The sequence below is a fragment of the Uranotaenia lowii genome, chromosome 3, assembly GCF_029784155.1.
Source record: "Uranotaenia lowii strain MFRU-FL chromosome 3, ASM2978415v1, whole genome shotgun sequence".
Classification (NCBI taxonomy): domain Eukaryota; kingdom Metazoa; phylum Arthropoda; class Insecta; order Diptera; family Culicidae; genus Uranotaenia; species Uranotaenia lowii.
The window spans coordinates 274,505,256-274,523,013 of NC_073693.1; the positions used below are offsets into that span (position 1 = coordinate 274,505,256).

The window sequence follows — 17,758 nt, forward strand, 5'->3', positions numbered from 1 at the left end:
TAGAAACGATTATTGTTCTTCGTGAAAAGAAGAAACTTGATACGTGAAACGTGAGTTGCGATTAGAGAAAAGCATGAGACGTGCGATAATGAGTTGAACCGTGAGATGTGACAAGATGAAGATACGGAGTGTGATACGGTGAGGAAGAATGTAAAACGTTAGACTTCAGATAAAACAAGATACGACGTGAGCAGATGAGTTGAGACGTAAGATGAAGACATGAATCATGAGAAAATGAGATGATATGTGAATCGTGAGATGAGATAGGATGAAGACAGGATGAAGACATGAGACGTGAGAAGATAAGCTGAAGTACGAGATGTAACAGGATGAAGAAGTGTTAGACGAGAAAAGTGAGACGCGAGATGTGTTACCTGGAAACGTAAAAAATGATAGGTGAGACGTGAGACGCAAGTTTTCTGATTGAGAATTATTTTATGAATAGTTCAGAATTCCAAAGCCAAGCGTTCTGAATTGAGAATTCTTTTAGTGGGTTGATTCTCGGCTTTCAGTCTCAAGTTTTTCAGTTAAAACGACTTTATTATTACATATCCAACGTTTCCATCTTCATCAGGGACTTAAATTTTTAACAAAATTAAGTTTACGTCTACTGAATCTAAGTGATTCTTACTGAAAAAGTTGTCGTTTTTTCATTCGGTTTGATACGGCGTATCGTTTAATGCTGTCGGTTTCTGTTTCAAACTATTGTAAAATGTGTTGGATTTATGTTATAATTTTATATGTGACTTACAGTTCAAAATTCTTTTTCTGGGCTATTGTCTTGTTGATTTTTGTCGTTTTTACTAAAAAAAAAACTTGAGACTGAAAGACGAGAATCAACCCACTAAAAGTAAACTAAACAGTCGCCCCAAAAAGAGAATTCAGAATTTAGAATGATAATTCCGAAACTGGATTCGGAATTGAGAACCAGAGTTCAGGATTCAGAATCAGAATTCGAGATCTAAAATTCAGAAACAGAAGCAGAATCAGAGTCCAAAAACAGAATCAGATTTGAGATTAAGACATAAGAATTCAGAATTTAGAAGTAAGAATCGATAATAAGAACAAGAAATGGAAATTTAAAAAGAGTACCAGAAATTCAAATAAAAAGTTAGAATACTGATTCTAAAGAAAATTTAGAGCTCAAATGTGGGAATCAATGTTCAAAATAAAAATTCAGTTTCAGAAAGTACAATTTGGAATCAGAATAAAAAATTACAAATCAAGAATCAGAAATCAAATTACATGGATTTTTTCACGAAAATTTGTGTTTAAATAATGTTCTTTTTGATTGGAAAGGTGTGATGGTCTTGACTTTCAATCAAAATATTATTCTACTTAATGCGACAACCTTTAGAATTGACACATTTTGATATACTGTTTGCAACTCAAATTGTTCCTTATTCAAATATTTTATTTTATTTATACAATTTATGAAATTTTCAAGTTGAAAATGACATTATAGATTTCTCAAATATAGTGTTTTGATTGTTTACTGAATTTTATTTTTAGTTTTTCATTGTATTCAAACAACTTTCTATACCGGCACTCAAATGTGTGTATTTGTTAGACTATAGTTTAAATCCCCTTTGCAAGAACTCAAAACACAACAGAACACAAACACTACACCAAAACTCAACCACCAACACTGATGTAAATAAGCCAACCAACACCAACAAAAAAAATTGCCATACTTGTTTTCCACAGGGTGACACTTCGGGTGACTACAAGCGTGCTCTGCTGGCCATCAGTGGATGTTACTAGTCTCGCAAAACACGATGGGTGATATCTACTTATGATGGTGATGAAGACGTGACCATGAACTCTCGAAAACGTTAACCAGTTGAAAGTTTTTTCTTTTTCTCTCAATTTTAATGTTTTATTTTCCTACAAGAAGTAATCCATTGATCTGTTCTTAAAACGAAACCAAACACCTAATGTACACTCTAAAGAAAAAAAAAGTGCCTTTTTCTTTGACAGCATTATTATTTCACCAAACTAAATCACATTGACAGAAGTATTCATACGCTACATTACTTTTATAAGAACAAAAAATCACATCCTCCATAGGCCTACGATAAAAAAAAACACTGAGACTTACTACGTAAGTGACGTTAAGTTTTTTTTCTGCAAATTGTTAATGCTTGTACTCGAAGAAGCAAATGAACAAATTATTTGTGTTTTGGAAATCAAATGTCAAAATAAAAAAAATGTTTGAAAAAAACCGAAAAACGCTAGTCTTATGTTTTATTAACCATCACCAAAAAAACACACCACACATCCACTCTGGCTTTACGTGTCATGTCACTAACACACAAACACCGTTCTGAGGAACAATCTTTGTATACGATTTTAACCACACTTTCTTACACATCACTACTGAAAGCATCATATTGGCTAAGTCACTGTTTTCTTCTTCTTTAAATTCACCGGTAATTATTCGTTTCGATTTTTTTTTCTTAAATATTTTGTTGTCAAAATGTTTAGTGTAAAGTTAAAAGGTTTTTTTTTTCTTTTTTTCCTGTGTTCCTTCAATTTTCGTTTTGAATTGTGCACCGTTTGCAGGAAGACCTCGGTGGAGATAACGCTGAATTGCTGTACCATTTGGCCGCTTACTGAATACAAAAAGTTCTGTTTAAATCAAGTTTTGTTGAAGCTTTTCTAATAACGCACAAAATTGTCGCGGCAGGTTCGATTATACATTCCAGGCGCAACCGCAAAGCAACGCTATCATTTTCATGCACCATTTAGATCTAGAACCAAGGCATATAAAGCAATGTGCACAGATATTCAAAAACGGTCGATCCTATTATATTTACATGGAAAAATATTCAAATACAGATGATATTTAACGTAGCAATGGGTGTCCTTTTTCTTGTGTTTTTATGTTAAAACTTTCAGTCTTCGATTATTTTTTTGGTAAATTATTTTTTCTGGTGTAAAGATAATTTTTGTGGAGCTTTTTTTATTTTTATAATTCAAATATATGTGTGTTATACTGATTCTGACTGGATTTGAAAAAATTATTGATCCCAATCCCAACATAAGTTGAAATGATAACAAAATTTTGCTTGAGATAGATTATTTCAGAACTGCTTCCGAGCACCTTAGAATTTATATGAAACGAAAAAAATAACAAATCTAAATTGTGGGTGTTTGTTAATTTTTTTTACAAGTTTTACGTACCTACTGTTTAGTTTTTTCCATATACAGTTTTTTTTTCTCAAGGGATTTTAAGCATCACTGGCTTATTCATCCCGAAATTTCCATATACTGTACAGTAACTGTGGAGCTGCGCCTTTGAACGTTTAGTTGTGTTAGCGATTGTTATCATTGTTGATGTTGCGGAACTTCTCTACACTCTTTGAGAACTCTGACACAAGAAGCATACTTAGAACGCCAAAGTTGTCATATAAACAATAAATTTATGCCAACTTTAATTTTTTTCTGAGCTAGATGACACTTTAAGTTTGGAATAAAGGTAAAAAATCACCACCAATCAAGGTTGCCGAAAAAAATTCTGTGTTTTTGACAAAAAAAATTCTCGAATTCTGTGATTTGAACCTAAAATTCTGTGACGGTTTTCTGTGACGCTTTTTTATAAAGTTCATAGGGAAATCATGTCAAACATCTAAAAAATGGAAATTTCCTACAGTTTAAACTGAATAATATCAATCTACATTACCTTATTTTCATATTTTCATAAATTATAGTCAGAAATAAAAAGTCGAGAATGACAAAAAAAATAAATTTTGGAAATCTGTACAAAATTTAGAAATTCTGTGAATTCTGTGAAAATTTTTAAAATTATGTGATCTGTGACGAAATTTAGCTCAAAATTCTGTGATAATACAGATTTTTCTGTGATTTCGGCAACCTTGCCACCAATACGCATAAGATTGTTTGAGTAAACTTTTAGAAACGCTCCAGAAAATCAAATTACGCAAGTCTAAAACTTTTTTCCGAGCTCTAAAGCTGATACGAATAATTTTGTACTCTATACAAATACGCAATTAGCTTTTTTTCTAGAAGCTTCTTTTTTGAAAAAAAATATTTTTGACAACACTGTTTATTACTACTAATTCGCTGCCCCGAAGCTGCGCTGCTGCCATCTGGGGTATTTAATGCGAAGTTGTGTGACCAGCATTCCGGGTAAACGATAAATAACAGACTATTTTAGATTTCTTTGAGTAAAATGCTATTCTATTTGTTAGCCATTCAAAAACCATTTTTCTGTGTTTGCATTTTTTGATTATTGGATCAACATTGCAACCACTGACCATACTGACTGGACACTCGATTTCGTTTGTTAGATGATTTTTCCAACAGTACGCAATATCGATTCTAGAGTGCGCTTCGATCGATTTGAAGAACTGCTATTCCAGTTAGAAAGTGCCACACAGCTTTTAAAAAAAATAGGCAATTCCTACGATAAAACCGGGCTAAACAGGTACATTTTTCCTACAGGGCATTTGTATTGCGTATTGCGTCGGTATTGCGAACCTGCAAAATTTGACAAAAAAATTATTCAAAAAATGGTGAGATCAAGGGTTACACTCCGATGGTTGGTTTGAACTTCGTGTGGATCCTAAAGTGGCCCCTTATACTTCTTAACCAATTTGGTCCGAAATCAAATTAGAAAAATCAACAGTTCATGAGCTTTCAAGTCGACAATAAAGAATTTTCGAAGCACAAAATGCGTAAAAGGAGCAAATTTGTGCAAATTTTTTTTACCATGTCTTTTTGCATCGTAAATATCTCAAACACACGTTAACTTAAAAATTTATCAAAAATACAACGCTACTAAAATTTTGCATATCCGAGCCCTATTAACGTAGCTATCACCGAAATAAAGTGCCCGGATACAAAATGATCATAGCCTTAACTCAAATCTGATACATTTTATAAAAAAAAACTGTATTCTACAAAATTGTGCAAAACACTTTCGATAACTCAAAGATACTAAATTTGTAGAATTTGATCCAGTCATTTCTCTGATAGAGAATGCTAAATTTTGGAGTTTTCGAGGATTGATTTCTTCGCGGTCCATAATTTGTAAACACAACGAACGACCTCTAAGAGGTTTCAAATGGAAATCAACTCTCTCGAAGACTAATTTTTGTTTTTGTGAAAAAAAAATGCTGAGTTACTGGTCTATATTTTTTTACCCATTCGATAAAATATAAAGGTTTCAAAAGAATTTTAAATAAAAAGCAAATTTGAGCCAGCTCACATCTAAACTGTCTTCCACAAAATTACTGAAATCTTCAAAATCGAAAACTCAGAAAAGTGCTCAACTGATGCCAAAAAAAGGGAAATGTTTTACAAAATCTGAATAATAAAGGATACTAGTTGATTAAAAATCAATTTTATGTTTTTGAAATACGGTTTTCATACATCAATTATCATCGATTGATTTCACTAAAAATTGAAAAAAACCAAATCATTAGAATAAGAGAGGTCCAAGTCAAAATCTAACACCAGACTTGAATACAGAACGTCAAACTATTTTGAAATCAGTTTTCAAATATTGGCACCAGAAATGCTGTTATTTACCGTTATTTTTGTATCTAACTTTTTCACTTTTTCTATATTCGGATATAAAGGAAAGTAAAAGATTTCGAGTATTCAGCAAAATTGTGAAATCTAAGATGTTTTACAGTGTTGTCCCGTTTGTTTTAAAGAAAATTTGCAATTTTCGTCAAATGATATTTTAAATCAGATTTTGATCCGTGTAAAATAAAATATTTAAATTAAACATCCGTGTATTCGAGGTCTTTTAAAAAAAATCTACCCTATATTCTTAACAAACCTTGGAATTTAATCCTCATCCTTCCCAGAAGTTAACACTTAATAAAGGTCTGATAAGGGTTTTTTTCGGTGCTTTCAGGGTGCGTCCATAAAAAAGTCTTGATGCAAAATTAAAGGTTTCATGAATTTATTGAGGGTCTCGAATTTTTTTTTATTTGGATGTGCCTGAATAAAGAGAATTGAGTAATACATATCGAAAATAGTAATCCTTAGCTAAATTTGACTAAAAAAGGATAGTTCAAGTTTTTTCGAAAATTCAAAAAATAAATTTGGCAAAGCTTCACATTTTTTATCAAATCTTCAATAAGAATATTAATGCTTTAAATTATGTAAATGTTTAAAACTCAGCTTGATCCGTTTTTCATTTTTAAATACACATTTAAAGAAACAATTCAATTAGTTTTAAAGCCAATAAAATGTGCTGCCAAAGTTTTGAATGTTTAGCTATATTTACAATGTTTTCGTCCAAACTAAAACAAATTTCCCGAAAAAGACTCTAACGCCTCCCTTCTGCTTTTTCTCATTACAGGAGGATTGCGAAGGAGATCTGGGAGATTTGCTGGCAACACTGGCTTCGTATTAAGCACGCTTGCGAAAACAAAAATCCAATTCGATTGTTTCTGTTTAACACAAACTCAAAAAGATTTTAAACCTATTTTTCTCACGTTTGTCGAACTTTTTTCGAGCCACCACTCAGCACATTGAAACGGTTTAGAATTAGTTTTTAAGTCAGGAACAAACTATAGGAGATTAAGTCTTAAATTCATTCGATCGGTACACTAAACAAAATTCATTTACGGTGTTTGGGCAGCTTTTTTTTTGTTTTTAACGACTTTTGTTATTGCGGCACCCAAACCGAGTTTCATATCTTTATTCGTCTATCTCCATCCCATTGCAGGAAGATCTGGGCAGCGACTTGGGTAATTTGCTCGCCGAATTGGCTTCATTCTAGAGAGGAATCTACGCGATACCACCTTAACTAACTCGAATCATTTGTACACTATTGGCCTTACAATCAAATTTGTTATACGACAATGTTAAAAACATTCTGAATATTTTTTTGATGTTTTATTCAATTTGGTATTATATAGCTTTTGAAGCATTTATATATTTTTTAAATATATTATTTAATCTTACACGGAAATTAACTTAATAAATTTTATTCAGAAAAAACTTAAATCCGGTAACAGTGACGTTTTTTTTTAATAAGGAACCTTCTATGAAGCCTCAAAACACTAACAGAAAAACGCCTTCCTTTGCCGAATGATAATAATGATGACACTGTCCCTGTTTATTTATCGCTCACATAATCAATTGATCGCTGTCCGCCCCATCATCACTCCCCACCAATGTTTAACTTGAGCGTAAATCATTGTGCGAATGCAATTTTTGTTACAGGACGACTTGAGCGGTGATTATGAACGTGTTCTAGTAACTCTGTGCAGCCACTAAACTAAAAATGCCAAATGCTGAAAGACGAACATGAATTTTCGGCTGTTTCACTCGAACAAAACTCGAAAGTATTTTTATCACGTGTTTTATCAAACATTGTCATCGTTGTTGTTTCACTTGATGGTTAAAATTATTCACCTAGAAATACGTGTATCACAGATCGGGATCTACTTATACTAAATATACACCAATAAAACCTAAACTAGTAGCAACTTTCATTTATTCCGAACCCCCCTTATGCCAAAGGCGCTGATTTGGAAATTTACGGCCATCCGGGGCCGGTACAGACTCTTTTCGACGAAGGCCACAAATATATCAGTTGCTGCCTCCGCTCGTTGACTGGAAACTGGACCCAGCAATACCCGTTGGTTGATTTTGTGCCCATGGCTTTCTCCGAGGGCTGGAACTATTACGGAAGCCGATTCTCCGGAAATGATACGGGTGGTAACGTCGTTGGTTATAACGATCTGCAAGAGTATGATTCGTTTTGCAAATTTTTAGGGCTGTAAAAGCCCCTTAACAAAATCGGTTCCGAATTTTCAACAGAAAATAAGGGAGAAAAATTCCTGCAAACTTAGCTCGATATTAGGCTAAAGTGGAGTACACATTTACGACAGTTAGAGTTCTGAGTTGACGACAATCCAAGATATTGACCGAAGTCGAGTAATGGCTCTCAAAAAAGGTTTGATTACTTCACGTACTAAGCCCAGTATTCATTTTTACGATAACACTCTCGATCTCTACGTCTGGGGACGGAATTGTTTGATTTTGTTAGCTCTTATAAGTACTTACCGCAAATTTGTACTGCTGGGCTAATGCATGTAGTTGGGTCAGCAACCGATGATTGACCCGTATCCTTTCTAAAGTACTTTCAATACTGTTCCTGATTATAAATGATAGTGAATCTATCACGACAAGTTTTATCTAAAAACAGAGATTATAATTAATTACTTTATCAAAAAAAAAACAATTCACGAAATTAGAAAAGTCACATTTCCAAATAAAAAGAAACAATGGTTACCTTTTCGCCGTTTTTCAACGTCTGCTCCAACTGTGCTACCTCATTCGTTAGCTCAGAAAACTCAGACACGTGCTTGTAGTAAACGCCATCCAGAAACGTTTCGGCAGTCAAATTTTCGATCAGATGGTTAAGATCCTTACGATGTATCTGGACCAGCTTCTGGCAGTGTCTTACGCAAGCAGCAGCAATTTCTAAAAAAAATGAGACAAATATTTTTAATTTTTAAAATCCACATGATCATGATTGATAGGAGAGCTCTATACCAATATTGCAGCAAACATTTATTCTTGACTACAACTGACAGAAATATAATTTATCCTTTCAGTGGATTTAGATAACTTAATAGAACTTGTTAACATGAAAATGGAAAGATAATAAAATAAAAAAAAAACATTTTCAATAAAAACCATTTATGGTAAACAATTTTAAAGCTCCGTTTTATAAAGATACAAATTTACAACAGTTTTTCTATAAAAAAAAAGTTACGTATTACTTTTTTGAACTACAAATCTTTTCAACTGTTAAAAATTATTAAAATAAAATAATTGTGAAATGAAGGGTTAAGACGCATATATCGAATCATATAGTGAAATTAGAAGATTAATTTCAAAGGCAATAAATTATAGTAATTTCAAATTTTTAATGAAAATACGTGCAAGAATAGCTTCAATACAACGAACTGTACCATTTGTTGTCATTTTAACAAAAAAAAAATCTTACCCTTCAACCGATGAGGATCGAAATTGAAATTTGTATCAAAATACAACGCTTTGCCACCAAGTCCTCCAAACTGGGGTAGGATTTGAACGTTGATGCATAGCTGCAGACTAAAAAAAAGGAAAAATTTAATAGAAAATAAATCCTCAAGACAATTGATGAGCATGGTGTAATACAAACCACATTTGCGTTTTGCCACTCCCAGGTGGACCACAAAACTCCGTTATCAATCCAACGGAAACACCATTTCCCATCGCTTGATCGAGGTCCCGACAAAACGTGATGATGTTATTTGTCTGTTTAGTTTCTTCCTTCCATAAATCTAGACACGATTTAGCAAACATGGTAGCTTTTGTATAACTTATTTCAGATGAAGAAGAATTTAAAAATTTAAAATTTTCGGGAATAATCCGTGTTGAGCGAACGCGCGCACGGTTTTGTTTACAAATATTTATGGCTGCGTACTTTCTTGCCTGATGCACGTTGAATGTAAAACAATCAATATAATGCAAATTTGCAAGAAAACGAAGTTTTTTAATTTTATTTTATTTACTTTCCTATAACTTTTGAAATTTTACAGAAATTTTTGGTCTGCGGTTACGAAAAGCAAAAAGGAAATTTTGATTAGTTAACTTTCACTCAGAAACGAAACAACCCAAAATTAAGAACGGCAAGGCATCAAAACAAAGTTCGTCTGACGTTCTTAATTTTGGGTTGCTGTCAACACCCCAAAAACAAAGTTCGCAGCTTGAACTGACTGCCCCAAAATTTTATCGTTCGGAAATTGTTTCGTTTGTTGTCGCCATGCTGTTTATATTTGTTGGAAGTCAATTGTGGTCAATTTTCTTTAAGGAAAATTTGGTGAAAAATCGTAAGTACTTCTTAAAACATAAATTATTAGTCATTTTATAAGTCATGTGTGATAAGCAAAACACTATATTTTTATTTTTAGCACTATCAAATGAAAAAAAAATCATTAACTTGGAGGAATATGGACTAACAAATTAAACGGGGAACCAATGAAAAGGTGAGATGACAGCAAGAAAGATTAACTTATTGAAAATAGATTTTTGACTATAGAGTTAATTTTAAAGTTTACTATTATCGTTTTAAATTATTTCCAAAATTTTATTACATTAATTATTGGAAATTGCCTTCTTTTACACTTCAAGATGTCCTCTGAATATTAATTTTTTTTTGTTTTCTTTTTTTCATTACAGAGCTTGAATTGCGGCACCACGAGTATAATAAATAGCAACCGAATATAACACATCTAATTTAAAATTAATTTAAAAATAAAAAACGTTACCAACACCGCTTTTGTTTTTTTAATTATTATATGTCCATTTTAAATGCTATGATAATAAAATTAATATCGTTTTCTCGTCAAAATGGCTTTCTCGATTTTGGGGTGTGCGAAAGAGCTCGATTCTCAAGTTTGGGAAAACACCTCCAAACTTATTTTCGTCGGGAGCCAGTTTCATCCGATTTTGCGGCATTTCAACTTAGTTTTGGGTTAGGATGGCCTACACTCTTGGCCGTCATAACCCAAAACCAAGTTGAAATGCCGCAAAATCGGATGAAACTGGCTCCCGACGAAAATGAGTTTGCGGGGGTTTTCTCAAACTTGAGAATAAACGTCATTCTCGCAACTTAATTTTGGGGCATTGGGATTTTTTTGGGATATTTTTATTTAATGACCCACTTATCAAAAGGGATTAAAAATATTTGAAAAAATGACAATTTGTTATTCATTTAAAAAAATCTATTTTAATGAAAATCCTTATTGATTATAGAATTAAAATATTCTTTACAAAAACAAGTTGCCAGACCATAATGATGCTCTAATTGTGGTGATCACCACACCAACCAGGAATGAAAAATGTCTTGAAATGTTTTATGTTATCTTGCCTCCCGGAGATTGGCACTCCTTTAAGAACCATTTGGACCATCCAGCGTAGTGTTAACCGCAGTTCCCGTCTTCAGTGAGTTGTAATACTAAATCCGGGTTTTTCCAGATCGCCATTCGCTTCTTCCGGCTTCGACAATTTTGGTGCCATCGCAACAGGCCAAACAGGCAGTTGGCAGGCAGCGTGCTGTGCTTTGTTTGTTTTGCATGAATATAGTGCATTGTATTCAACGGGTTTTGCCAGCTTCCGATGGCAAACATAATCCTTATAGAGGATTATTTGTTTCCGGCAAAACTAGTACCTGCGGTTGAGTTTGAGAGTGAAAAAATAAGACTGATTATGATAGGCAGAATCGGACTTACCGTAGGATTATCAGATGTGCTCTGGCAAATGGATCCATCGGATCCCTTTTTCTGCGGAACGGACGAAGACATTCGTTACAGCTGATTTCCGTTCTGGAGCTGTTAGCTTAACATTCCTCTTTGCGCTGCCGTTTGTATTTTTTCGTTTCTATGAATCGCTTATGGCAATGCTCGCTTTCGAATTGTGGCTTATCTCTGTGTGATCTACATTCGATAAAACGTATGAAAAATTATAAATTTGATAAAATAACGCGCGAGAATCGTGAGAATTTTCAAATCTTCTTACCAATCATCAACCAACCGATATATCGTATACGACTGACTTGTTGGGGAACAAAAACAACCTTTCAGAAAACAGGGAATTTTTTTTGGGGTGGTCAGTTCGAGGTACGAACTTTGATTTTGGTGCATAGACAACACCCCAAAATTAAGAAAGCAAGCCGAACTTGATTTTACTGCCCTGGCAAAGTCGGTTTTGGGTTGTTTTGATTCTGAGTGTAGAGTGTTCAATCAAACTCTCCAAATGAACGTAAACAAAAGTCCGCAGCCAGCAATAAAACCATGCAAGCTTTCATCAAAGTTATGCTCGAGATCTGTCTGTCTGGCTCTCTCTCTTTCTCAAAACTCTCTTCAAGCTTATGCTAAAGCACCTCTCATCCTCATCTCAGTGTTGTTTGAGTCTTGGAAGTTGGAAGCGCCAGAAATATTATTCCAAGCACGAAGTAGGTTCCAGCCAGCCAGACTAGCTCATAACCGGCCAAACTTGCTGCTGTTGGTATGTTTTTTTTCTGTCGTCTTCTCGTATATGTTCACAAAGAAGAGAAATAGAGACTTGAGTGAACAACAAGAAGCGGACGGTTTTTGGATTTCTGCTCCGCACACGACTCAAACTCAACCTTGTCCGGTCTCCGGTTCGCTGTGTGGTGCTGCGACTAAAGCTCAAGTTCCATTCGTGTCGATCCATTCAAACGGTACGGTCACGTTTCGTCGTGCATTTCAGTAATTCGGTTGTTTTTTGTGCCTTCTAAGTTCGTTGGCAGGGTAATTGAAGGTCCATAGAAGGTCTCTAGTAAGTGCTTGAAATATTTAATTCGGACAAAAGTGCATCAACTTCATACGATCATTGACTGTTAGTGCAAATTTGGAAGCCTAGATCCAGCATCCCACGGTCTTGTTCGAAAACGTGTTTTCCATCTGGACCACCCCCTCAAAGTGTCGGCCTACTATTCTATACACGTTGAGTGGCGTTGATCGAGCGTTTTGACCATCAGCAGCATCACCATCATCGTGTTTCATGATCATCACGCAGACACACTTTTATTCGATCGACAACAAAAGGGCAAAACGACCATAACAAAACCCCGGAGTCGGTGTAAGCGAATAATAGCAGAAGCGCAGCAGCAATAATAATAAACACACCAAAAAAGCGGGACCACAGAATCGTCCAATAAAAACACACAATCTGTGTGCGCGGAGATAACGGCAAAGTTGGACAAAGAGCGGATCCAAGTAAAAAATTAAGCATAAATCCAGCCAATATCTCATCATCTCAATACACATGTGCTGTGCGCTGTGCTGTGAAGCTGTGAACAAGAGAAGTACCTACAGGACAAAAAGCATCGCAGCAGCATTTCGCTGCTGATTGGTGAAAGTGAGTTTTTTGTAAGGTTCCCGGAGTGATCGTTCCTTTTGAAGGTATACATTCTCTTTTTGGGACTCCATCCACCAGAGTCAGAGCAAAGTTGTGTGGTTTACTAAACATGCTTGCCGATTATTGTAGTTGGTTTCTTACAAGCTAAAAGGTTTTGCGGGATCCAATCTTCAATGGCACATTTGTCAGCACGAGTTTTTATCCAGCGTGTGTAGGAGTGTCCTACGAACCTTGGAGTAACGAAACTCCGAAGAACCAACTGGTGTTGCATTCGCTGTCATCTTCCGCTTAAACGGGGAAACAGCAAAGGGGAATCATAAAATTTGCATAATTTTAACCGTACCGTCATCGTGGCAGCACTCACCTTAGTCAGTCCAATCCAACAATCCATCCATCAATCCATTTCGGACGGGGTGATTTGTCGTGTGGTGGATTCGGTGTGTTTGGTTTTGACCGGTTTCCTGGGAAGTTTATGTTTTATTGAAGTTTATTTCTTTCCCCCTTCTTCGTCCAGTATCTTCTGACTGTCTGTCTACGGCAGTTATAACTACTAAATAATCGATAAGAAGTGTGGTGTTTGTGGTGTGCAGAACGTACCGATATCTTATCTCCGATTGAGTGAAGTTGTAAACGGATAGAAAATTGTGAAGGAGCCGGATTGGAATACGATTTTGACGTCAGGTATCCTCGCAAATAGCTGAGCTTATCGGTAAGTTCCTTAATACTTGATTATAAAATTTAATATAACAAACCAAAAACGATCAATCACGATTCGAATAATTAGGACATTATCTAGAAATCCGATTTTTTTACGGAAACTTGGATTTTAAATTCAAAATCTGAATACTGATGCTGAATTCTAAGCATTCCAATTAATGTGTTTGGACTGGAATGACTCAAATTAAGCGTGCGAAAACAAGTAACTGTTATCTGATAGCATCATGGTATTAATTGCACCTTTAAGCCTCTAAGTACCTGAAAAGTGCTCAAAGGCATCTATTCTTATTGCCATGTGTGATTAACACAAAAAGAAAGGATATGATGAAACTAATCTTACCCAAACAAGCGGACTGCTCTCGGTCCAAGCTCAGTACAGAAGATCACTGCTGGATGGTCGTTTTAATACCTTTCTTGGTTGTATCTATACAAGAAGTCGTGCCAGCACAGTTTGACCCACTTGTTGTGAGATGATGACTCATTAGAGCCAGTGTTTTCTGTTTTTGCAACACTGGGAATCGCCAAAAAGCATGTTCGCTAGAAGACGAAATTTGAATACGTGACTTCATCAAAATGGTGACAACGCTATAGTCGCTATAGTTAACAAATCCGGCTGGGGGGGAGGGGAATAAAACTACTCAAAACTGACATAAGACCCCAAAAAGTGAATAATGCTCATTTTTTCTTAATTTCGAAGAAGATTATTTAAAAAAAGGGGTTAAAATGAGCGAAGGGTCATTTTAATTTGATGTGTTGAATAATGAATAACAAAATATAAATCAACGATGATCAATTCTTTACCATGAATTTTAATTCTAAATTCTGATTCTGAATTCTAATTCTGAATATTCTAATTTTGAATTCTTATTCTTATATTAATTCTCATACTGAATTCTTATTCTGATACTGAATCAAAGGTTCTGATTCCGAATCCCGATTCTGGATTCTGATTCTAAATCCCGATTCTGAATTCTGATTCTAAATTCTGGCTCTAAATTTTTATTCTGATACAGAATGTGACACTAAATTATTCCTCTGATACTAAATTCTGATTCTGATTCTTATTATGAATTCTGATTCTGAATCTCGATCCGGAAAAAAAAATCTTTGAATATATCAGTGATTACATAAGTAGTGAAAAATTGTTCAAATCAAATTCTGATTTTGAATTTTTGATTTCGATTCGGAAATACACCAAGGTATTTTACGCAGTTTTTTTTATCACGGTTTTAACACGGTTTTTACACGGTTTCGGAAATTACCACGATTTGTTTTTACACGGATTGCGCGAATTAACACGGATTTTTACAGAAAATAGTCCTTTTGAACGGGAAATGTTTAGAAATTTTAGAAGTTGGTAAAATCTTAACTCTGAGACTAAGAACGTGAGACATTAGTCCTGAGACCTGACACCGGAAACCTGAAATCTGAGACCTAAGACCTGAGACATGAGACCTGAGACCTGAGATATGGGACACGAGACATGAGACCTGAGACCTGATACACAACACCTGAGACCTGAATCAAAGCAATCGAAAGATTCCTTTTAATTCAACCACGGTAAATGAAAAGTTCATATACCAGTATTTCGATAGCAACTTACTACCTTCTTCAGTGAACGTTTTCGATTGATCATCACTGAAGAAGGTAGTAAGTTGCTATCGAAATACTGGTATATGAACTTTTCATTTACCGTGGTTGAATCTTTCGATTGCTTTGATTTAGTTGAATCATTCAACCAAGTAGGCTCACAAACACAACCTGAGACCTAAGACTTTAGACCTGAGACCTGAGACAAGAGACACGAAATTTGAGACCTATGACATGAGATCTGAGACCAGAGATCTGTCACATCAGACAGAAGACCCGAGACATAAGACAAGAGACATGAGACTTGAGACCTGAGACAAGTAACCTGAAACCTGAGACATAAGACAGGACTCTGGTCTCAGGTTTCAGGTGTCATGATTGAAGTATCAAGTCTCAGGTCTCAGTTCTTAAGTTTTAAGTTACATGTCTTATTGTTTCAAGTTTAAGAGCTGTAGAATTTGAATGTAAAAAAAGATTTACATGGTTTTCCGCAATTAGCACTGTTTTTTTACACGGTTTTCGGGAATTAATAAAAATCGTTTGTCATTTAATTTTGTATGCAGATATGAAATATTCTTCAAAAAAACCGATTATGTGTTCTATTAAATGCTCAACTCAACATTCGAACCGGTTATGATAAATTTCACAATGAATGAACCTTTTGATGAACAATGAACCAACCCAAGGTGCAAAGAACTTAAATGCAAATTTTGATTAATTTTGGTGGCCTGAATCGAAATATTTATATTTTTTGCTATCAGCTTTTGATTTTTAAATAATTTGTGGATCCAGTCCTGCACTTTTTTTTGACAGAACTGTAAAACTAACTAAGGGGCCGTTCAGATACCACGTGGACAGAAAAATGAGATTTTCGACCCCCTCCTCCCCCTCCGTGGACAAGCGTGGACATTTGGCTAACCCCTACCCCCCTCCCCGGATATCCACGTGGACACATTTGAAAAAGTTTTTATTTTAAATAACTATAATTTGACAGTTAGAGAAAAAAACTCCACTTTTTGCCTTTTGTTATAGAAATGGCTGATTTTGTAAAACCGAATAAATATTTCCTGATTTAGAAAAAAAATAATATTTTTAAATTTCATAATTATCATATTTATCACTTGCTTTCAAGCAGCTACTTATTGTTTAAAATTTAAACTGGAAAGGTATGCCATTTTAAGATTTTGATTTAAACATCATAATATTTATTCACCTTTAGAAAATATTTTGAAAAGTAAGTAGTCCACTAAACCGCTGCAAGCTTTGTTTGCAAATTCTCAAATATTTACACCTCCCTTAACTTTTTTGATTGTTTTTGCTGCCAGAAACAGCAATAAAAATTTTGGAAGCGATCTATCCAGTCCTGAATTAACGCAACGAGTTTTAATTTTGAATGGAAATTTGTATGGGAAATCAAAATTTGTCATTTAAAAATCGCCAGAGCTGTACTGAAATTTCCAAAAAATATAGTTTTGAATGAAATTTTTACTTGATTCTTACAGTACAATTCATTTGAACAAACCACAAACCTAACTTTTACCCCAGGAAAGATATTCGATGTTATACACAATTTTTGTTTTCAAAATTAATTTATTTAATTTTTGCGTTTTTGACTGCTTATTTGAAAGCTGTGAAACCGTAGGATGAGAATAAAAATTAAAAAAAAAAAACAAGTAATTTATTGATTTGTATAACATTAGAAAAATCATTTCATGAAATTATTAACAGCTCAAGAAAGCAAAGTCTTTTCAATGGATTCAGATTTTTTTTTATTTTGAAATGGTTATAACTTTTTTCATGGAATTCTTAGCTGCTTGTCATGTTAGCAAAAAATGAAGCTTAAGAATAATCAAATCCATGATGATTCAATGTGCAAAAATTTCTTCTTCGATACAAATTTCCATACAAAATTGAAACGCGTTGCGCTAACTCGGGAATCAACCAAATAATCTCAAATTATACACTGATGCTTGGTGGCCCAAAAGGCATCGAAAAAACTTAAGGGAGCAAAAAGTCATTTTTCACAGCGGTCTAATGTCCACGTGGACATGACCCAAACCCCTACCCCCCTCTCCGTGGACAAGCGTGGACATTTCCATACCCCCCTCCCCCCCCTAAGTTGTCCACGTGGTATGTGAACGGCCCCTAACTTGATAGTAGTCGCTAACGATCGACTGAAATTTCTCAATGTTGCGTCAAAGTGATGGATCTCTTAAATATCGCTAGACGCCAAATTTTAAAGAAAATGATAAACAAACAGAAAACAGAATTTTGGTAACATTTCTGACCAACTCAATTCGTCAATCCATGAAAAACACTTGAATCCATATTTTATTTTTGGATTCCTTTCCGTTGAAAAAAAGTCCGGCAAAGACATCTAATCGTTGAAAAAAAAAACGAAATCTCACCAAAGAACAACCGTTAGACCAGGGGTGAGCAACCCGCGGCCCGCGGGCCGCATGCGGCCCTCGAGGCATGTTTGTGCGGCCCGCGGAGCTAATCTCAAATTAAATATATTTCACGATTT

At 34.7% G+C, this 17,758-nt stretch overlaps 3 protein-coding genes across 10 annotated transcripts in view; 2 read left to right on the top strand and 1 right to left on the bottom strand.

The window, feature by feature from the left end:
- Window positions 1–7,465, top strand: part of LOC129758748 (annexin B9-like) — a 49,390-nt gene extending 41,925 nt beyond the window's left edge. For 2 of the 6 annotated variants that reach the window (XM_055756346.1, XM_055756347.1), the window contains exon 6: window positions 1,708–2,239. In XM_055756346.1, coding sequence (XP_055612321.1) covers window positions 1,708–1,764 — 57 coding nt within the window. In that variant the 3' untranslated portion in view covers window positions 1,765–2,239. Of the gene's footprint in view, window positions 1–1,707; window positions 2,240–2,565; window positions 2,882–6,340; window positions 6,999–7,209 lie in introns of those variants that run through there. The other 4 variants (XM_055756348.1, XM_055756349.1, XM_055756350.1 and 1 more) reach the window with 4 other exon arrangements.
- On the bottom strand, window positions 7,083–9,428 carry LOC129758750 (DNA repair protein RAD51 homolog 3-like). The gene is made up of 5 exons (XM_055756353.1): window positions 9,182–9,428; window positions 9,005–9,111; window positions 8,285–8,475; window positions 8,056–8,187; window positions 7,083–7,730 (listed from the first exon to the last, which is right to left on the bottom strand). Exons 1-5 carry the CDS (start codon window positions 9,343–9,345, stop codon window positions 7,479–7,481), a joined length of 846 nt encoding a protein of 281 aa, XP_055612328.1. The 5' UTR covers window positions 9,346–9,428; the 3' UTR covers window positions 7,083–7,478.
- A 2,553-nt stretch (window positions 9,429–11,981) lies between these two features.
- LOC129757438 (CDC42 small effector protein homolog) overlaps window positions 11,982–17,758 on the top strand; it is a 103,498-nt gene continuing 97,721 nt past the window's right edge. Inside the window, exons 1-2 of one of the 3 annotated variants that reach the window (XM_055754664.1) lie at window positions 11,982–12,048; window positions 13,439–13,633. The gene's annotated coding sequence lies outside the window, so the exon portion shown is untranslated. Of the gene's footprint in view, window positions 12,049–12,079; window positions 12,969–13,438; window positions 13,634–17,758 lie in introns of those variants that run through there. The other 2 variants (XM_055754662.1, XM_055754663.1) reach the window with 2 other exon arrangements.